The following is a 23450-nucleotide window of genomic DNA, read 5'->3' on the forward strand; positions in this document are numbered from 1 at the left end:
TTTCATCGTGTATGATTACATTCTATGATTATATAAGCTGAGGAGGGGAAGGAAATGTCCACCCTCACGCTTCATTTAGTGTGGCATTCCTTATCGTTATTCAGAGAACTTCAAATCACTGGTTTTTGTGATAAAATGAAGCAAGATTTTGTCATCTCCATCTTATTTTATGAAGTTCAGAGAAGTACTATGATTTGCCTAAGACATACAAAGGACTCGATCCCAGAAGATCCAGGTGAGAATATGATGGTACACACTAGCTGTAGGGCCATCAACAAGTAACAACCTCTGGAGCCTCAGTTTTTTGATCTCCAAAATTTGCATAGTAATAAAAACTCCTTCAGGAAATAGGCTGATTTTTGTTTTTCCTTTGTATCTTCTCACATATCAGTATGGTTATTGTAAGGAAAGTGCTTTGCGACCTTTAAAGTTATACATGCATTTGAGCTATTATGGTTATAGCTAGTTAGGCAGATTAGAGTTGTTTAATTGGAATGTCAGATTTTTAGTAGTGAAAATAAGATTACCAAGACATACAAACTTCACCTGTATCAAAGATGGAATAAGTATTAGGAAGCAAATTTAGTATAGCTATATTCTTAATTACTCTTCACTTACTGTTATCAGAGTGGTGTTGTCTACATGTCTGAAATGGATATTTCTCTTAGTAAACTTAATTTTGGTTTTTTATTCACACAGCCTGGCATTTCACATGCTGTTCTCTGCATATAAATTAAATGAATAAGATGACAGTATACAACCTTGATGTACTCCTTTTCCAATCTTAAACCAATTAATTGTTCTGTGTTTGGTTCTAATTGTTATTTCTTGGCCCACATACAGGTTCCTCAGGAGGCAAGTAAGATGATATGGTACTCCCATCTCTTTGAGAATATGCCATATTTTGTTGTAATCCACACAAAGTCAAAGGCTTTAGTGTAGTGAATGAAGCAGAAGTGGATTTTTTTCCTGGAACTTCTTTGCCTTCTACATAATCCAGCTAATGTTTGGCCATTTTATCTCTGGTTCCTCTGCCTCTTTGAAAACCATTCTGCTCATTTGGTAATTCTCGGTTCATATATTGCTACAACCTACCTTGCATAATCTTAAGCATAATCTTGCTAGCATGTGAAATGAGCATAATTGTTTGGCAATTTGAAAGCTCTTTGGCATTGCCCTTCTTTAGGACTGGGATATAAACTGATCTTTTCCAATCCAGTAGCCACTGTTGAGTTTTCCAAATTTGCTGACATATTGAGGGAAGCAGTTTGACTACATCGTCTTTTAGGATTTTAAATAGCTCAGCTAGAATTCCATCACCACCAGTATCCTTATTGCTGGTAATACTTCCTAAGCTCACTTGACTTAATTCTTCAGGTTGTCTGGCTCTAAATCAATCACTATACCATTGTGTTTATTAGTGATATTAATATCTTTCTTGTTGTAAGTCAGGTAAAAATTAAAAAGAGGATGGAGGTGATCATTTCGTCTTTGCATATTAAACCAGCCTGTCTTACTCTTCTTTTTTTTTTTAATTTTTTTTACAAACTATCAGCCTGACATTTAACTGCTTTCTGACATGAATGCTGTTCTTTGTGACCATTCTTCACGCTTCAGTAGAGTGACATGATACTTGAAGACATTTAGCTATTTTTGTATCCTACTCCTTCTATCTTAAATTAACCATCAGTAGGAAGATTAGATCCTTGAGTTGCCTGAAACACATAAAATAATTAATTTACAGTATTGAAATCCCATTGTTAATTAAAATATTTTGGAAAGTTCTTGAATTATCCACACTGAGGGAATTTTTTTTCCCTTTGTGAATCTGTTTTCTTCTGTGTGGAATGAGAGAATAGAACTAGATTATCTCAAAGTCCTTATCATGTCTAATTTTCTTTGGTTCTATGGTTTTTATATTTTGTGAAATTTAGGGGTTTGGATGGATGGGAAAAAAATTAGGGTAGTTACAGGGAATGAGTAGAGACTTTGGAGTCAGAAGACCTTACTTGACTCCACTGCTGCCACTTTCTACTTGTGTATCTTTGGACAAGCCACTTAACCTATTTGGGCCTCAGTTATCTCCTCTGTAAAATAATGGGGGTAGATTGGGTAATCTCTGAGATCTGTTCCAGCTCTGTATATCTATGATCCTATGAGAACATTGGAACACTGGACCTGACCTGGAGTTTGACAAATGTAAATTCCGAATATTCATCATTCATTTGTTTATTCATTCATTCCCAGAACCTGAACAAGGACAATTATAGTGACTGTGAGTGTGTATGACTTTTTGTTTGTTTGTTTTTCTTAGAATACGGGCAAGAGACAACAATGGATCGTATGCTCTTTGTTTACTCCACGAAGGAAAAGTTCTCCATTATCGCATTGATAAAGATAAAACAGGAAAACTCTCTATCCCTGATGGAAAAAAGTTTGATACCCTTTGGCAGGTATGAAGTAACATGGTTACCCCATTGGCTAAAATCAGACCTCATTTAATCTCTTGCACAGAAATAAGAGTGATGATTAAATCCTGTATTTATTCTGTTGTCTGATGTGCTACTTATATGTCATGTGACTTAAATTTATATGCCTTCTATTTCAGTTTCTTCATTCATAAGGAAGAGATAATAGATTATAAGCTCTTATAAAGTAAGGGGTATCACTTTTTTAATTTGATTCTGACTGGCTTTCAGAAAAAAAGAGAAGTGTGTGTGTGTGTGTGTGTGTGTGTGTGTGTGTGTGTACATCTACATATCACAAATTACCATCATTTTCACTGCCTGACAGGCTAGGTAAGTTATATTTCACTCTTCTCCCAGGATTCTCCAGTTCACTTAAGGGAACTGGGGGATTTCTAGGATTTCTATAAATGGGTCCATGCCCACCAATGGCATTCACTCAATTGTAAGGAGCGATCCCTTGCATCCCATCTCCATTTAGCTACAGACAGTTGGATTCATTTTTACAAGGAAATAGAAAATGAGAGTGATGGTTAAACCTTATAGTTTATTCTGTTGTCAAAGATATAATCACAAATATACAAACTTACTGCCCAATATGGCATAATGTAGAATATGTAGGAGGCAGGTTATGGAGGGCTTTAAATTCCAGAGCATTTTGTATTTGTTCCTGGAGGCAATCAGAAGCCACTGGAGTTTATTGAATAGAGGGGGTAGTGAAATTACTACATATGCGAGTCACTTTAGTAGCTGAATGGAGAATGGATTGGAGAGGGAAGAAACTGGAGGTAAGCAGACCCACCAACAGGCTATTTTGGCATCAGCACACCAATATCTGGGTGTGTGGATAGAGTGCTGGGTCTGAAGTCAGAAAGACTCATCTTCCTAATTTCAAATCTGGCCTCAGACAATTCCTAGATGTGTGATCCTGGACAAGTCACTTAACCCTGTTTGCCTCATTTTGTTATTTGTAAAATGACCTAGAGAAGGAAACGGCAAACTGCTAAACCCCAAAATGTAGTCATGAAGAGTCAGATTTAACTGAAACAACTGACTGACAACAACAACAAATAACAAATATCTGGTTAGTGCTAGGATTCAACACCCAGTTCCCATCTCCAGATCTAAATATCCGTTACGTGGTACCTCTTCAGATTTACCCTAGGATGCTTGGAACTAATTTTATGACCTTTTATTACCTTCTGAATCTGAGTTTCCTTGTCTGTAAAATTAAGAGGTTAATCTGGATGATCTTTAAGGCCCATTCTAATCCTGAGGATCTGGATAGAGACTGGAGCTATGAGGTGAGGTCAGAAATGAGGAGGGATTAAACAGGCCTCATTGATAACCTAAGTTCTGCCAACTGTTCCTAGGAAGGAGGGATATTTAGTATGGAGAAGAGTGTGTATGTGTGTATGTTGGAGTTAGATGAAGAGAGGGAAGTGGTTCATAGACTTAAATCTAGAAGAAAGGAGAAGGAGAAAGGGAATAAAAACACTGATTAAGCACTCACCGCTGTTCTAAATGCTTTACAAATATTTTTATTAGCCAAATAACATTAGTACATTATATATAAATATATAAATTAATTGAATATTTTTTTTTTGTTAAATATAGAACAGAATAGTACTAAAAGAGTATCATGGCATTTATAATTAAAATAAACCATTCTGGGAAGTAGTGGATAAAAACTTTGAATTGTTGTAGTAGATTCATATTTGTGGAATCTGCTGCCATCTATAGCTTGAAAGTATACTTAATTTACACAGAGAGACAACAAATGTTTGAAGCATCTGAAATTCCACTCTTGATTTTGGTCCTTTTCCAAAGCCTTTTTCAAAGAATGATGAAAATAAATTGTGAATAACTTAATAGTTCTTTGGAGTGAAAGTTTTCATTTTCAAAAAAAAAGTTTCATTGGAGTTTGTTCACGTCCAACTTTTGAATTTCATTCTGCAACCAAGATAAAAACACGTAATATTCTTCATGTCATGTCTATCCATGTTTCTAAAATTGGGGGAAACAACTCCAGGAAATCTTTTCCAAAACAAGTTCCAGGCAATCTGACTGTAAGGTATTCTTACTATAATCATCATTAATTATTATTTTGCTGCTGTCAGTAATAACACATTTATATAACGCTGTAAGGTTTACAAAGTGCTTTTCTCACACTAGTCCCGTGAGAGATAGTAAAAGTAAACTCTCAGAATATAAAAATATTTGCACTTGGGAAAACTGATTTTTTTATATATGATTCTGTCTTTTCAGTAGTCTACCTGAAGAATAAATAAGATTAATGCATCAGTGAGAACTTATACTTCAATATTTTTAAAAAATCTGTGGTTTCATTTGTATGGGTACTTCACACATGCTCTTTACCTTAATAGATTGTTTAATGACTTGCTTTAGCCAAACACACACATATATGTACATATATGTATACACACATATACACATATATGTGTTTACACACACACACACACTCACACACACACACACACACACACACACACACTTCGATGACAAGCTTCATGAATTTAAGCTATGCTGTTCCCAGGTGACAGACATTGTATTTTACCAAACCAATACTCAAATTTTCTAATTTAACAGAACCTGCTAGACCTTGCATTTGACTGGCATCACCTTTAAAAACCAATATAACTTCATAGCATTGAGTCATTGCTGTAGAACTTCAGTGAATGAACTACTAGTTATACATTTATTGTTATCCCAAAAGGATGTTTTCTATCTGATGAAGCAGAAGTAACTAGCATTTTAATGATGATGTGTCAGCCTAATGTTTCATCACACAATCTTTAGGTAGCTGACACTAAATTGTACTCATTTTGACTCTCACATGCAGAATTGAGCCTACTGACCCTTAATTATCATTGAACTTATTTAGGATAAAAATTATCACTGCTGTCTTTGTCAAAAAATATAGTTTATAAATTTTGTGATATACAAATGAGTTATGCTTAGAGATTTAACATTGTGAGCCATCTACATTTCCATAACATAAATGACAGACTGCATTTTAACAGTGACATTTGAAAAGATGCTTAATCTGATGTGTATTGATGGACTGTTGAGCAGATTACAAATTATTTTTAAAGTTAAAAACAAAGCAATTTTTGCCATATCAGTTCTCTAAGAGATTTACTAGGAAGAAATAAAAGGGGGTGAGGATCTTATTTTCAGCAAGGATTCAGCAGGAACATTTTTCAGCTATGAACATAGAGTCTGTGGTTTATGTATAACTACTGGAGGTAAATTTTCTCTGCTCCAAGTTCAGGGCTGGTCTTTTTCGTAGAAGAAAGGAATAAGCCACTCTCTAGGTTGTCAGGGAGAATGAAGTGTTCCTTTAAAAAAAGAAGGGAGAGGATTCTGGGAGGTTGGTAGAATAAGGCAGAAAATTTCCTAGCTCTTCCAAATTCCCCCACAGATAATTTAAAATAATGCCCCAAAGTGAACTTTGAGCAGCAGAAATAACTAAAGGTTGAGGCAAAGCAGTAATCTGGCCTAAGACAACTTGGGAGGATGATAGGGAAGACCTAACCTCCTGGGGTGGTGGCCTAATTGAAGTACAGATATCTCTGGGCAGATATGATGATTCAACAAACAACAAGCCTGGGTGGCTAAGTTGGGAGGAAGCCTTAGCTTCAGGAACCTTTACTTTACAGACAGTATGGGGGTCAAGCAGCTGGTTGGGGGAAACTTCAGAGCCCTCCACTGGGACTGTACATGGGACCGATATACATTGACCAGACACAGTCTGGTATGTGGCTGTGGATGAGGAAGAGTGTGTACACCCCAGTGAATGCAGTAAGAAAGGGTGGGGCCCTACTGGCTGTGGGCACTGACAGGAGAGCAGAGTTCCTGGCTTTGGTTCTAGGGCATAGGGTGGGTTGATGCTTGTAACCGTGGGAGGAATTACAGAGAGTAAGAACATTTGTGGTGACAGCATTGCCAGGAACTCTTGATCTAGGTACAGGAGTGGAGAGGAGTACCTGAAGTCAGGCCCTCAGACAGAGTTCAGAAAACAACAGTATGAAAAACCTGAAGCTTGAGACATCTCCCACATCTCAGGACTATGGCCTGACTCTAAGAAAAAGTTAATAGCCAAGAAATAAACAACTAAAAAAATTGAGTAAGCAAAAGCAAAAGAATCCACCATAGATAGCTACTATGGGGATAGAAAAGATCTGGGTTCAGACTTAGAAGAAGATAGTGAAATTAAAACAACTACTTCTACTTCAAAGAAAAATGTCAAAGAGTTACAAGCCCCAAAAGAGTTCTTGGATAGGCTTTAAAATTGGATGACTTTAAAAATCAAATAAGAGAGGTTGAGGAAAAATTAGGAAGGAAAATAAGAGTAACTGAGGAAAATCATGAAAATTATGAAAAGAAAGTCAAAGAACTAGAAAAAGAGATCCAAAAACTTATGGAAGAAATAACTCCTTAAAACTTTAGAATCAAGGGGCCGCTAGGTGGCACAGTGGATAGAGCAACGGCCCTGAAGTCAGGAGGACCTGAGTTCAAATTCGGCCTCAGACCAAACACTTGACACTTGCTAGCTGTGTGACCCTGGGCAAGTCATTTAACCCCAACTGCCTATTTAAAAAAAAAGAAACAAAACCCAAGACACCAAGAAATACCATAATCAAAAGAATGAAAACTAGAAGAGAATGTAAAACATCTCATTAGAAAAACAATTGCCTCGGATAACAGATCAAGGAGGGACAACATAAGAATTGTTGGACTACCTGAAAGTTTTGAACAAAAAAAATAGGAAGGGGGTAAATGTAAAACTAGTCATTTTAACTTTGAATGTGAATGGGATGAACTTACCTATAAAATGAAAACATCAGAATGGATCAAAAATCAAATTCTGACAATATGTTGTTTACAAGAAACACATTTAAAAAGGAGAAATACACACAGAGCAAAAATAAAGGGCTAGAATAGAATTTGTTATGCTTTAGCTGATGCAAAAAAAAGAGGGGTAGCAGTCATGATCTCAGACAAAGTTAAAGTTAAAATATGTTTAATTAAAAGAGGTAAAAAGTGAAACTACATTATGACAAAAGTTACCATACTTAATGAAATAATATCATTACTAAACCTATATACACTAATGCTATAGCATCCAATTTTTTTTAAAGGAACAGCTAAATGAATCATGAATGGAAGTAGATAGCAAAACTACAATAATGGGAGACTTCAACCTACCCCTCTCAAAACTAGATAAATTCAAATTAAAAAAATTAGAAAGAAGTCAAGGACATGAATAGAATTTTATATAAGTTAGATATGATAGATATCTGGAGAGAACTGAATGAGAATAGAAAAGAATATGTCTTTTTTCAGTGGTTCATGATACCTTTACAAAAGTTGGCCATATATTAGGGCAGAAAAACTGTATAGTTAAGTGCAGAAAAGCAGAAATAGTAAATGTCTCTCTCTCTTTTTTTTAGATTACACTGCAATAAAAGCTATTTAATGAGGAACCATGGAAACAGATTAGAAATTAATTGAAGACTGAATAATCTAATCTTAAAGATTGGGTTAAAGTACAAGTCATAGAAACAATAAATAACTTTATAAAAGAGAATGACAATAATGAGATAATATACAAAATCTAGGAGATGTAGCAAAAGCAGTAATCAGAGGAAAATTTTTATCTCTAAATGCTTATATCAATAAAATAGAAAAAAGAACAGACCAATGATTTGGATATGTGATCTAAAAATAAACCTAGAATTAAATAAATTTAAATTCCCCAATAAAGCACCAAATTGAAAATACTAAAAATTAAAGGTGAGATTAATAAAATTGAGTGTAAGAAAATAACTGAATTAATAAATAAAACTGGGAGTTGGTTTTATGAAAAAACACACAAAATATATAAACCTTTGGTTAATATGATTTAAAAGAGAGAGAAAAAAACAAAATTATTAATATCAAAGATGAAAAGGATGAATCTACTACTAATGGAGATGAAAAGAAAACAATTATTAGGTGTAATTTTGCCCAATTATATGCCAATAAATTAAATAATTCAAGTGAAATGGAAATATACTTAGAAAAATATAAACAGCCTGGATTAACAGAAGAGGAAATAAAATATCTAAATAAATTTATTTTAGAAAAAGAAATTAAACAGACCATAAATAAACTTTGTAAGAAAAAAAAAACATCAAGGCCAGAGGGATTTACAAGTGAATTCTGTGACACATTTAAAAACTAATTCTAATATTAAATAAATTATTTGTTGTAATAGGCAAAGAAGGAGTCTACAAATTCCTTTTATGAAATGAATATGGTGCTGGTACATAAACCAAGAATAACAAAAATAGAGAAAGAAAATTATACACAAATTTTATTAATGAATATTGATGCAAAAATCTTAAATAAATTTCTCACTAGGAGACTACAACAATATACCACAAAGATTATACATTGTGACCAAATGGGATTTATACACTACATATATATACACTAATTATGTCTCCATTGGAGTCTTTATTCTGTTCCTCTTCTTTACTCACCCATCCTCTTTTTCTTCATTTACAGCTGGTTGAGCATTATTCCTATAAACCAGATGGACTCTTAAGGGTTCTTACTGTTCCATGTCGGAAAATTGGCTCAGAAAATGGTAACATTAAATCAATTCTTTGGATATATTAGCAAACAAAAATACGATCTCTGAAAAATAAATTTTATGGGATCATACTTATCTTAATTACTTTAAGAAAACATTAAATCTTAATTATGTAATATATATTATATACTAATAAGTATTATATGCATATATCTATACATACATATATCATACATAAGACCAAAAGAAACTATGACTTCCTGAACCTTATATTTTAAAACTGATTACTTGTTACATAGATGCAAAAAAAAATAGCAGAATATAAGAAGATATACTATCTGGAGGAAAATGTTTTTAACAAATGGGGCATGTGTTTTTTCAGATAATGTGTATTTTGCAACCATTATTTGGGATTCAGGAACCATTTTTTTTTGGAACAGTAATTGTCTTCCCTATCTTCATAGGTAATATTGACTTTGGGATGTCACGACCACCTCTCCCAGCCTCTCATCCCAAAGTAAGTGTTGTTATTAGGATCAGTGAAGATCAAGCATTTATACATATAAGCAAATGAAAAGTGTGATCTTGTATAACATTAAAGATGATCACGTTGAAATTTCAGAATAAATTACTTTATTAATAGGGATTCCCAAACAGTACTATATTATATCAAACAACAGATTGTTTTCAGTCTTAAAATCAACTTGTTCATTATTTTGAACAAGACAAGTATTGTATGTTTTTTCAACTATGGTATTAGAGGCTGAGTTTGTTAGTTAGTGTACATTTAAAAATTCTTTAAAGTTGGTAAAGATTAAGGCTAAATTTAAAACATTTCTTATATTAAATTTGGAAATTGTTAACTTAAGCCTCAGCAAATTTAAATTAACTTTTTCTTTTGTGTGTATAAGATCAACTAATATTAAGTAGCATGTTTAATGACATTATTGAACACATTAATAAAATTCCTATGAAGGAATTCAGTCTGCATAATCTACCTATATGGAAATAGAATTAGAATGGTCAGTGTCTCTGGACCTTTTTGACTTGACTGTTTGCCCAAAAAATTCAGGCAGAAAGTTCTCCAGACTTATTGTTAACAAAGTCTAGGAAATATCCAATCAACAATATATATTTTTTTAAAAAAGTCAAATTGATAATAATAGTAGCAGAGCATCCCAAGTCTGAAGGATTCAGAGTATTGCTTTAAAAGAGTGTATAATAGAGAATGATAGGGATTCCAGGACAACGACATTTCTGCTGATCCCCATAGTTATGTGACTTTTCTGACTCTGCCTCTGGAATTGTGGGGGAAAACTCTATTTTGCTAGAGATCATAGAAGTCAGTAAGTTTTTTTAAAAAGGATGTAGGAAGAGCATGGAGAGTGGGTTTCCCCACCTTATTCATTACTACTACTAAAAGCTCCATTAATCTTCACAACTAGCCAAATTTATTTTTTACCCATTTAATTGATGTTGGTTTAAATTATATGAATTAATAATCCTGTGTAATACAACGACTTTTTAATGCAATAGATCTTTAGCCTCTAAGGAAACATTTTCAAGAAAGCAGGTTTTAAGTTCTTTTTGATGAACAAATTTTAAAATGGTATGTTCATTAAATGTTGCATAGTGAACCTTATTAGCAAAATGTTAGAGGATTTATTGGTAAAAATATTTCTAAAAAAGAAGTTAAAAAGTGCATCTGTCATAGAAGGTATCCATTGTTTTTTGAAAAATTTAATGTTCCTCTTTGACATTATGGTTTCTAGAGTTGGTCAACGGGTGGAATTATCTCAAGAATCAAATCATACTCCTTTCCAAAGGCCGGCAACAAAAAGGTGCCTAATGCATACCATGTTTGCTGGTTTCTGAATAAGTGGTAGGCTGTACCCACACTCAACTCCGTGCCTTGTTCTGTTTGGTCTGCATCTGTTAAATGTATAATTGTCTACTAACATTCTGAATGTAGAGATACTAATTCAGTCTGCTTTTCAATTTTCATTCTTCTTTGTCATCACTGATATCATCCTTATTATCAGTGATTCAGATGTAGTCTTTGTCTATTGCAGCAAATTCCTTGGCTGTCTTTATCTTAGGCATATGATGTGCTTTTCATGTCATCTTTGATTTATTTCATGTCTTTAATTAATCATTTTTAAGTGTTGTAATTACTCAAATGCATGTAGTTACATTGGAAATTATTATTCCTGTCAGAAACCAGATGATGTCTTTGGGGTAAAGTTGCAGTATTAATTGATAAAGTCAAATTTAGTATTATAATGGTAATAGATATGTAGATGTTCTTTTTTTCTAAAAAGAAACACTATGCTTTGTGAGAGAATATACTAAATAATTAAAGCTAGTTACCCTGCAGATCTTATGGTTTTTTTTAACATATCTATGAAGCTTTTAAAAATGCATATTGAAGAAGGTAGAGACTGTGAGATAGAAAAAAATGTCATTCAAGAAGCAGTAATTTTAATATTTGATTTTCTTTTTTTGCTATATGATTGATTTCTGAGGTGAATCATGCAGAAATTCCAGTTATTGTGATTGTTTTTCTTATAACAAACTTCCCCCCCCCAATTACTTATAAGACTAGTTATTTGAGTCATTCTTTATGGTTTCTACTCTTATCCTTGATGTGATTTCTAAATAACAATTTTCATAACACTTAGAGATTTTTCAATCCCTTGTATATTTGAATCTCAAAATAACTCTGTAAAGCATAGTTTGTTTCTTGAAATTAAGATATGTACTTGAAGATACATAAGACTAAGGAATACATGAGACTCAATTATACTCTTCTCAGTATATAAAAGAAATTTACTGTTTTTTAAAAGGTACGTTCTTTATCCTACTGACAGCACAAGAGATATGAACTTTAACTATAGTATATTTTTAAGTAATATATCAGTGAATTTTTCTGGCATTGGGGCCATGACCTACACACAAACTGATTCATACTCTATGTATTCAGTCTATTCATTAAGGCTATCTCCCCAGTTAATATGGATTACAAAAAAAAGCAACTAATTTATCTGCATGGATTGGTACTCATTAGGAAAAATGAAAGAAGTTTTATGACATAGTCCAGTCAACTCTTCGTTGAGTTATCAAGAAAAATGCTATCATAACCTATTATAAATGTCCCTTTTATTATTTTATTGCTATGCAGTACTAGAGGGGTAAAGAGTTGGTAGTTATTTTAGAAATTTGGTTATTTCTAGTAGCCAACCAATCAAGATGTTTCAGTACACGTACTCACACATCACAAAAAATACCTTTTGTGTTAAAATTCTCCTTTGCCCCTAATCGATAAGCACTATTACATAGTTACAAAAACAGGCTTAGTCACTAAGAACTGAATATATAGCATCCTTTAAGATGTGAATTATCTGTGATAGGCTTTTAAAATTATGGTAGAAGTGAGGTGGGTATGTGACTTAATGGATAACTTGCTGGATCTGAAGTCAAGAGGACCTGAGTTCAAATCTGTCTTCAGAAACTTATTAGCAGTGTGATCCTGGGCAAGTCACTTAACCTCTGTTTCTCAGTTTCCTCCTCCGTAAAATGATCTGTAGAAGGAAATGGCAAACCATTCCAACATCTTTGTTAAGAAAACACCAAACGGGGTCACAAAGAATCAGACACAACTGAAAAACATCTGAACCATGACAACTACAAAAATGAAATCATTTTAAATTTGTTCTGAATCAGTTTTGATTGGGGTGACCATTCAAGAAGAAGAGTAGGTCCTCACAACAGGAAGGTTGGGACTTGTGCCTTAGACAGATGTGAATTCTTTTTTTTAGTGGATAGTCTTGACTTCAAAAATTATAAAGGACTTTTCTTTATGTTAATACCTCCTAGGGCTGGAAGGAAAGAAAGGAACAAGGGGTGGGGGAGGGAGAAGGGAGATAGAAAGGCAGAGAGAGAGAGAGAGAGTGAGAGAACGAGGTTTTTAAAGTACTTACTATGTGCCAGGCATGGTGTTTAGTACTACCAATACAAATAAAAGTAAAAAGAGAGCCAGCCTCAAGGAGCTTATATTCCAATAGGGGAAGGCAACACATAAAATGGAACTGAAAAGCATGGGAGAGGGATTATGGAAAAATCCAGAGTCAGAAGCAAACACAGGAAGGAAATTAGCATAGCTGGCCTGCACACCTCCTTTAGTGGAAGTTCAGCCAAAAACTCACCACTTAGAGTAGAAGGCCACAGGGATAGAAGCACCTTCAGAATTAAAAGGCAGCTGGAGAGGAAGTGAAAAAGTCCAGAGAGTCAGGAGTATAGCCAGGAGACAAGTGATTTGGGGAGACTGGCCACTCCCCTAAATAAAAGTTCCAGATCATTAGATCCTTGAGAGCAGAGGCTATCTTTTGCCTTTCTTTGTATGCCTCATGCTTGACACAGTGCCTGACACATAGTAGGGCTCACTGATCAGTGGAGGAAGCTACAGGGGCAAAAGAATCTAAAGAATAAAGAGGCAGCTGGAGAAGAGGTGGTAAAGTCTGAAGAGTTAGGAGTTGGGCAGAGAGAGATTAAGATTAGAAAATGATCAGTTATTGGAAGAAAGTTTTTTTAAAATTTAGAGCAATTTTTGTTAATGTTATAATTTCTGTTTCATCACTATCTACAGTATTGCTGATGTCTTTGGAAAATTTTAAAATATTAAGTTTTTCCATTTCCATTGGAGTTAAATGGAAAATCTCATTGTAACAATCCAAGTCCTCAGCATAAAACTTCCCCCACATCACACTAAAAGAAGATAGAATAACAGCAGCCTTTTGGGAGATAACCAAAGACACCCTGCCTATTGGCAGAATCATTCCCAAAATATTTCATTAGATAGTACAGTTTGTGGCATTATGGCATATGTGACAGCTTAATCTGGCCTATATTAATTAAATTATTACATAGAAAGGAATGGGACTGGTGATTTTGTCCAGCATTTATACTTGAGATGGCTTAAAAATAATTTTCCCACAATGTTAAGAATCACCTACAGTCTTTACAGCCTTTAGAATTAACTTGTCCTTTCTACCTTTAATATGTTACCTGTAATAGGAAGCCAAAAAAGCTTCAGTGGAGCTTCTCCTTTAATTTTTTGGTGGGCATAATAAGTAAACAAACAAACAAACAAATAAACAAATAAATGAATGAATGAGTGAGTGAATGAATAAATAAATAAACAAATAAATAAATAATCTTTCAGACATGGCAGAATTAAGGTAAGAAAGAAGTTCCCAGTCATACAGGTTTGGTACCTTCATTTTCATTTCACCATTGTTGGGAGAAGGGAAAGAAGAAAGGAAAGATAGAAGGAAGGAAAGAAGGAAGGAAGGAAGGAAGGAAGGAAGGAAGGAAGGAAGGAAGGAAGGAAGGAAGGAAGGAATGATGGATGGATGGATGGATTTACTAATGTTTACTATGTGCTAGGCACTATGCTAAGCACTTTACAGACATTATCTAACTTGATGCTCACAACAATCTGGGAGGTAGGTGACATTGTTATCCCTGTTTTAGAGTTGAGGAAACTGAAGCAGACAGAGGTTGAATGAATTGTCCAGAGTTACACAGCTAGTGAGTGTCTACATCCAGATTTGAACTTGGGTCTTCCTGACCATAGACCCAGCATTCTATCCACTGTGCAACCATAGCATGATTTCATCTCATTCTTTCCATTCCTCTCAACTCACGCAACCCCATTATGTTTGTGGCACAATGAAGACAACATTGGATATGGAGTCAGAGAACCTGACTTCAGTTCCACGTTCTGTAACAGAGAGACAGAGACAGAAAGAGAAAGACATACACACACACACACACACACACACACACACACACACACACACACACACAGACACACACACACACACAGACACACACACACACACACACACACACACACACACACACACACACAGATCTAGCCTTCACTGGAGGTGGATGAGTCAAGGGAAATGAGTCCCTGTGGGGAGGCTGAAACAGGGATTCTTAATTGTGGGAGGAAGACCAGGATTCCCCTGATGTCCTTAACAGCTCTGGGATGCTAGAATCTGTAGGGACCAGCAGGCTTTGACCATAGTCAGGAAGGAAAAGAATAGTTTCTTTTGGACCACTGAGGTCCTGGGCATCAGCCATTTGGGACTGAGTTACAGGTGGTGCTAATGTCCTCTGTCACAATGAAGCCAAGCTCTTGACTAGCTTTAGGCTCCTTGGGTTTCTCCTGGCAGCCAGTTTGGGATCTGTTGCCAAATTCCAAATGAAATGCCTGGCTGATTTCCATGCTGGGCCTGGGTGCCCACAGCAGAAGGTACCTCGTGGTTAAGAGAGATGAAAGCTGGGCATTATCCTGGCCCTAGCACTGACCCTTGTGTTGCCTTGATCAAGGACATTCCCCTCTAGGCCTCTTTTCTCAGTAAAATGAGGGATTTTTCTGGATTGTCTTTAAGGACCATTTCTCCTCTGACAGCTTTTCAAGCGGTCCCACTTTGGCCTCTCTCTACCTCTCCAAAGCCTACAAACTAGCAACTGTGGCCTTCTTGCTCTTCTTCATAATTTGTATTCACACCGTGGGTGTAAATTAAGGAAAGGAGATAATTACCACCACTTTTGTTGTTGTTCAGTCATTTCAGTCATGTCTGACTCTTCTTGACCACATTTGGGGTTTTCCTGGCAAAGATGCTGGAGCGGTTTGCCATTTCCTTCTCAGTTCATTTTCCAGATAAGGAGACTGAGGCAAAAGGGGTTAAGTGGCTTGTCCAGTGTCTAAGGCCAGATTTGAACTCAGGGCTTCCTAACTTCAGGCCCAGTGCTCTATCCACTACCTAGCTGCTCCTTTATGAACACACCCGTGCTTAAAATCTCACCTTTCAGAACAAACCTTTACTGGTCCTTCTTAATACTAATGAATGTTTTTCTCTGTGATTACCTCCCATCAGTCGGTGAATTAGTCAATTAGCATTTATTAATCACCTCCTATGAGCTATTTTTGCCTCATTTCTTACCTAGCCTTAATCACTGAATGGACATTGCCTTAGACAAACTAAGACCTTTGAAAGACCTTAGCTTTAAAAGACCAAGGTCTCCCAGTACGTCTGGGGCCATCTCCAGTCATCCTGATCTAAATCTTGCCACTGGACCCAGATGGCTCAGGAGGAGAGAGTGAGGCTGGTGACTACACTACACAGCCCTGCCTCACTTAAATCCTATTCACTTGCAAATCATGATATCATCTTCCCAGTATCCTCTTTGAGAATGAAGGATAAACAACAACAACATGGTGTGTCACCATATGCAAGACACTTTACCCTTCTGGGTTTCAGTTTCCTTCATCTTTAAAAGGAAAAAATTGTAGTAAGTGGGCTTCAACATCCTTTCCAATTCTAAATCTTTGATCCTAATATCTCCTAGGAAAAAAGGCAAGTAGATCAAAGATGGAAGGTAGTCTTTGTTTGTTTATTTATTTTTACTATTGTTGATGTTTAACCTAGGTCCAAAGGAGAAAAAAGTCCTTAGGAATTTTCAGTATCTGAAACATCTAAAATGCCACTAAATTTTGTAAGTTCAGTGTCCGCAAGAAGAGAGTTCTGTAGGAATTCTTGAAATTAATTACATTAGAAGAAAGGCTTTAAAATATTTACATTGATTTCTGTTTCTATACCATATGCTTTATTTAATCAAAATGTGCCCAAGCAATTATCTGAAGATAAAATTTTAGTTAATTTCTGTCTGTCTGCCTATAATTCTTGTCTGTCTTTTTTACATAAATTAAGCTATAGTAAGCAAAGAAACAACAGATCAAATGTATCTTCATGAGCTATATTAAAATGTTTCATTTTGTGCTTCAGTCATATCCTACCAATGCTAACCGGCCAGAGAGTTCAGTGGAACTTAATCCTTATGTGCTACCGAGGACAGGTGGTACCACTTTGGGAGCTGCACTAGGTAGGTAAAATCACATGTTTAAACTATGTTCATTTAACCCACTCTTTAGTGTAGTTTTTGTACCTTCACTGTCACCTCTTCATTCTCTTTATACTCTTTTGGCATTGCTATCCATTTGGGTATCTCAAATCAGCCCCACGTCACTGACTGCCCATCTCCACTTCCACCTGGATGTCACAGTTGTATCCTAAACCTAACATGTCAAAAATGGAATCACCTTCACCCTCCAAATCTGTCCCTTCTTCAAACTTTAATTCCTATTGAGTATACTACTATTCTACCAGGCCCTCAGGTTTGTATCCTAGTTATTCTTGACTTTATCTTCACTCCACAATCCCATCCATCAGTTGCCACACCTTGTTTATCCCATCTTCACAACATATCTCACACCCACAAAACCAGTCCCTAGGTCAGCCTCATAACTTCTAGCCTGGACTATTGCAATATCATCTCAAGTGATATCCTTGCCTCTAGTTCCTTTTCAATCTAGCTTTCACTTTGCTGCGAAAATAATCTTTAAAAGGTGAAAAATGTAATTAATCAGATATTTCTTATCTGCACCTAAATCCTATTGCCTTGCAGATCAAATATAAAAATTTTTAGACTAACATTAAAGTCTTCCACAATATGGTTCATAGTATTTCATATTTTTCCCCTTCATTCACTCTAGAGTCCAACCACATAGGCCCATTAGCTTTCTCCAAAGTTGACATTCCATCTCTTATGTGCACACATTTCTACAGGTATGCTCCATGCCTCAAATTCTTAGAATATTTTGCTTTCATTAAGGCTTATGTCAGTGGTCAACTCTTTTCAGAGACCTTCTAGATGGGAGGGATAGCAACATAATGGTTGAGGGTGTCAGAATGAAAAAAAATAGATCTAGACATGCTAAAGCTGTTGGCTGAATCTAAATTCAAGAATAAATTCAATAGAAGATAAAATTCAATAGGGATAATGTATACTATTATACTTAGATTTTTAAGAAGCAGTTCCACAAGCACAGGGTAGGAAAGGCATGGTAGGATAGCAGTTTGTCTAAAAATGCCTGAAGGATTTTAGTTGACTGCAATATTCACAAAAAATAACAGTGTGAGGTGGCATTGTAATGGGATCTTCAACTACATTGAGTCATAGTTACAAGGAGCAAAGAAATGATAACCCTTCTTCATCATGGTCAGAACATATCTCATGTATTGTATTAAGTTCTGGACACCACAATTCAAAGATATTGAAGACTATGAGTCAGCCACAGACAATTTATATTGATAAAAGTTTAGGATGTGAAGGCACTTTTAAGAAGCTACATTGATGTCAGGCCATTCAATAAGTTACTGTTTGGTCTCCTAGTGTTCTTTCAAAAATATAAATGGTCGCTCAGCTGCCTCCTCTGCACGATGAGAAGGGGCGCCCGATGGCCTCCGCAGCTCCTTCCCGGCCCGCCTCGATGACCCCCCGATGGAGGGAGCCGGGCCCGGGGTGGGTCTGGAGCTGGAGCTGCAGCTGGTGCAGAGTCAGTGTCTGCAGAGGGACCTTCCTCCATCTGGGGGACAAGGTCTGGCTGGTGGGGACTCCGGCCTCGCCGCAGCGGGGAGAGCCGAGGGGCAGGAGGGCGTGAGCGGCGGTGGCTGGACCGAGGGCCCACCCCACCAATCTTTCTGCTGAACATATACCAGTGGAGGTCAAAGACAGAAGAAAGGCTTCATATATACAAAAAAAAACCCCATTAATAACAGCACTTGTAGTGATAGCAAAGAACTGGAAACAAAGTTGGTACCCATCAGTTGGGGACTGGCTGAACTGGTTTATTAACATAATGGAATGTTACTGTGCAATAAGAAATGACAAATGTATTCAGAGAATCATAGAAAGATCTGTATGAACTCCTGCAGAAGGAAAAGTGCCAAGAGAACAACATACAGATTGATCACAACAATATTACCAAGAGAATAGATTGAACCCAACAACGTAAATAGTACACTAAGAGACAACTAAATTCGAAGTAGTTATTAAAACAAATCTTGGTCTCAGAAAAGACAATGAAGCATCAGAGAGGGAGCTGACTGTGGATTTAGAAGTTTGTAGACGTTGCTAGACACTGTAACTGTGTTGTCATATGTTTCTTAACTTCCTATGTTTATTTCAAGAAGAAAGTTTAATTCTCAGGTTGAAGGAAGCAGAGCAGAGAAATATTCAGAAATGATTGTTATATAAAAACAAAAAGGATAAATAAAATTTTAAAAAATTCTTAGATGTTCTACTTTTACCTGTATATTTGCCATATTTTCCTCAATTGATTTTCATTTCTATTTTATTGTTTTTCTGTGTAGGTTTTTCATTTTTAAGCCAACTAGTACATCTACCTATAATTACTTCTATTTGTTTAATAACTAAATGTATCTCCTCTGTATATTTTAGAGAAATATATTATTCTGTCGTTCTCTGTGTACTACTATGGCCTTTTCTGTCTATATTTCATCCTGAATTTAATATGGTATATATTGTGAGGTTTGGATCTAAATTTTAAATAAAAAATACTTTATTCCTTAAAAAAAATATATAAATAGTCTGGGCAGCTAGGTGATGCAGTGGATAGAGCACAGCCTTGAAGTCAGGAGGACCTGAATTCAAATCTGGCCTCAGACACATAATACTTCCTAGCTGTGTTACTCTGGGCAAGTCACATAACCCCAATTGCCTCACTATATAGCTATATTTATAACTGTATACATATAAATAACCATATATATATATATATATAAAACTATATATAATACATACATATATATATATACACACACACACACATACATATATATGTATATACATATACATAAAAGACTGTTCTTTTGTTTTGATATTTGTATTATGGCATTTTCTAGTTCATCAATGATGAAATGGACATTGCAGCCTGAATTTACAATTCATCTTTCTCATTTCTCATTGGTTAATTGAAAATTAATTGAAAGCAGGACTGCTTATCCCATTAATGCTAGTGAGGCACACAGGAGCTGATGGACTAGATGATCCATGAAATCTTTTGTCCTACCCACTTAGTCTATAGAAGCAAAATCTGAAATGCCGCCCTAATTGCCTAAAAGTTTATCACAATTTCCCATAACGACTAGTCTAAACAAAAAGTAACATTAATATTGGTATAGAATGGTACTTGTTCCACACTGAAAAAATAAAAAGGAGCAAAATGTATGTCTACTCAGTTGCATTTGTAAAGGCAAACTCATCTCCTGGGTGGGGCTGATGAAAACGTGTTTAATTGATTTGCAGATATGCAGAGGGAAGCCTTACCAATGGATACTGCAGTCTATGAAAGCCCCTATGCAGATCCAGAAGAAATCAGACCCAAAGAGGTGCGTCTGGACAGAACATTATTAACTTTGGAAGAAGGAGAACTTGGCTCTGGTAACTTTGGGACTGTTAAAAGGGGTCGCTATCAGATGAAAAAGTAAGTTGCTGTTTTCAGTCATGTTCTCAAATATATTTTCTGTCTTTATAGTATTTATTAATCAAATACATGTAAATATATATGTGTGTGTGTACATATGTGTGTATATGTGTGTGTTTATGTGCATGTGTGTGAGTATAAAACCTGTAAATGCAAAGGATAGCACTGTATGGTTAAACCCCGTTGGATGTTTTATTTTGGCATGAATTTCTGGTACCATTAGTATACAATGTTATATATACTTTACAGTGTTTACATAGCAGGCTTTGTGACATGGATCTTCGCAGGCAGTGGGAAATCTTCAGAAATAGGCTGAGTTAATATGCTTCACATTTGATTTGGTTGACTAGACTTAGACTTATAGTTGAATATAAACTGTACTAGAGCTAGGTATAAAAGTCCCACAAGTCCTTATCACTTCACAGTGATTAAACCTCTATGTTTAGTGAAACACATGGAAGAAAGCTGAAAGCATTTTAGACTTACATAATTTTTATTCAAGTAAAATTGAATTCAGTAGGAGTATGCGAATTTAAAACTCAAAGATATAAATAGGCAAACATAGTATGAGTTCACCCCACACACACATATGCACAATGATCCTCTTTTTCAGTCTAGTGGTTCAAGACTGATTTGAAGCTGTCTCCTTTCCTTTGCATATTCCTGAATCTAAAATGAAAAGATCCTATCCTTAGGCCATGATCATCTTACTTAACTTTCAGGTTTTTCCAAAGGGAAGATCTAAAAGAGCCAAAAAGCTGATACGATACAGTACAGTAAAACATAATGCAATAGTAAAAACTTGTTCACCAGTTTTCCAGAATCATTGTACTTTTGAGCCAATGTCTACAATATGTTCAATTAGGAACCGATAATTGCCCAAGGAACACACTTTTCTTTTCTACATGTGTCAAGCTAAGAGCCAGATTAGTTATACTAAGTATATTGTAGGCTGTGTATGTTTTTAAAGTGTTTTCATATGAGTAATTTTATTTTATCATGTTTAAAAGAAAAACATGACTTTATAGTATTATATTTGTTTTGCTGTTTTTCACTGTAGATATATAGTACTCCAGATGTGTTATAAGTTAAATCAGTATTTGTGGATTGCTACGAATTAGGGAAAAACGTGTTCCAAATTGCAAAAAGCCTATTTAAATTTGAACCATTGAAATGTAAACAGAGTAGGGAACTACTCTGGTTCTTTCTAGCATTAAGATTTTCTGATTGTGTCTTACATACAATGCATCTGAAAGTTAAAATAATCCCATATTTCTTTAAGAAGTATTGTTTAATTCCAACTTTTCTCTGGAGATTTAGCCTCTACCTTGCTTTCCCCAGTTGAGGGTTGAAATGAAAAGAGAAGCAGCAGGAAAAAATTTGAGGAAGATACCAATTGATCATTATTTCAAAGGATAACTTACTTTCCTTCAATAACAGAGAGATAGATAGTTTTATATAACTATTTATATAATTATTAGGAAATATATCTCATAAGAATATCTAAAAGTATACATGTATGTATGTGTGTATTATGTATGTTTGAATTCATTTTGCAGAGGTGAAAAGTTAGTGGCTGTAAAGATACTCAAAAATGAGACCAATGACCCTGCAATTAAAGATGAGTTATTAAGAGAAGCAAATGTCATGCAACAGCTAGACAATCCTTACATTGTCCGAATGATTGGGATATGTGAAGCTGAATCCTGGATGTTAGTCATGGAGATGGCTGAACTTGGTCCACTCAATAAATATCTGCAGAAAAACAGGTATGTTTTCCCTAACTACTCAGTATTCTGGATAATCGTCTAGTAACAATACCAGTGCTGTGTTTCCTCTAGAGCATAGGTGTCAAATACACAGACCTCACTGAAGCTCACAAAACTCCCAACTGCTACCCTAACCAGATTAAAATGTAATTGAGAAATATTTAGCAAAATAAATAAAAACACTTCAGCACATGGATAATGTTAATAAGATTCTAAGACTGTATGTGGCCCACAGGGATCCTTAGGTGTGATTTAATGGCCTCATTTCTATGCGTTTCACACTTCTGTTCTAAAAGATTCGTTAACAAGCATATTGCAGACATTTCTAAAATATTTGCCACTGCCCTGTTCCCCTTCAAATAGGGACCTACAAAAATGTTAAAGGAAAAGTGTAAGGGGATAGTTTCAGTAATTGTCTCTGAAGGCTCACTTTCTGTCTTGTTACACTCAACAAAGCTCCAATTCTATGCCATCTTGGAAGTGTCAAAGAGTGAGGACTTGTTTTAATGATTTTTGTCTTCAGTCTTTCATTTTATTTAACTTACACTAGCCAAGTGAAACCAATCAGTTACAAGATGTTTTGACAAGGTATGCTTACTCATTGGGTTAAATCCCTTTGAGACAAATATTTCAGTGAAACATTTTGCAAGGCATTACAAAATGTTTTGATTCTGACATTTAACTAGCACCCATGCCTGCAATTTTGTACCATTAAATCCCTCTTAAAGTTTTGTATATTGCACTTATGGTGAACTGATCTTAATTCTAAAAACAACCAATTCCCAGACTAGTGTTGATAAGGACTAGCTCTCATGAGATGGAAAATTTACTATGAATATCTCTTTCCCTTATCCCAAAACACCACTACATAAGTGTAAACAGTTTGAAGGAAGAATGATAACATGGAGTGATGAAGACCTATATGAAACTAATGCCATTGGCAAAGTGTAAACGAATAATCAGAGCAAATATAAGAACATGATTTAACTTATTTTTGTAACAAAAATTATAAAGACCAGTAAAAGAACATACTGGAAAATTGAGAATAAAAAGGTCTCTCCAACCCCAAGAATAGTTTTGGTTATCTTATGAAATTTGAAAAACAAAGGAATAATATGTTTTATGCTCCCTCCCCAGGACTTCATGTATCTGTATCTTACTGGAGTTGTGTTTCTTAAAGCACAAACCCAATT

The 23450-nt window shown here is 35.3% G+C and overlaps 1 protein-coding gene across 5 annotated transcripts in view; it reads left to right on the forward strand.

Annotated features, from left to right (window-relative positions):
* Positions 1 to 23450, forward strand: part of SYK (spleen associated tyrosine kinase) — a 137349-nt gene that overhangs the window by 88398 nt on the left and 25501 nt on the right. For 3 of the 5 annotated variants that reach the window (XM_020979707.2, XM_078152827.1, XM_078152828.1), the window contains 7 exons: positions 2315 to 2453; positions 9042 to 9123; positions 9534 to 9586; positions 10842 to 10910; positions 16929 to 17025; positions 20311 to 20488; positions 22048 to 22257. In XM_020979707.2, the coding sequence (XP_020835366.1) occupies positions 2315 to 2453; positions 9042 to 9123; positions 9534 to 9586; positions 10842 to 10910; positions 16929 to 17025; positions 20311 to 20488; positions 22048 to 22257 (828 nt within the window). The remainder of the gene's footprint in view (positions 1 to 2314; positions 2454 to 9041; positions 9124 to 9533; positions 9587 to 10841; positions 10911 to 16928; positions 17026 to 20310; positions 20489 to 22047; positions 22258 to 23450) is intronic. The other 2 variants (XM_020979708.2, XM_020979709.2) reach the window with 2 other exon arrangements.

Source organism: Phascolarctos cinereus, unplaced genomic scaffold (assembly GCF_003287225.1).
Source record: "Phascolarctos cinereus isolate Bilbo 61053 unplaced genomic scaffold, phaCin_HiC Scaffold_4;HRSCAF=312, whole genome shotgun sequence".
Classification (NCBI taxonomy): Eukaryota; Metazoa; Chordata; class Mammalia; order Diprotodontia; family Phascolarctidae; genus Phascolarctos; species Phascolarctos cinereus.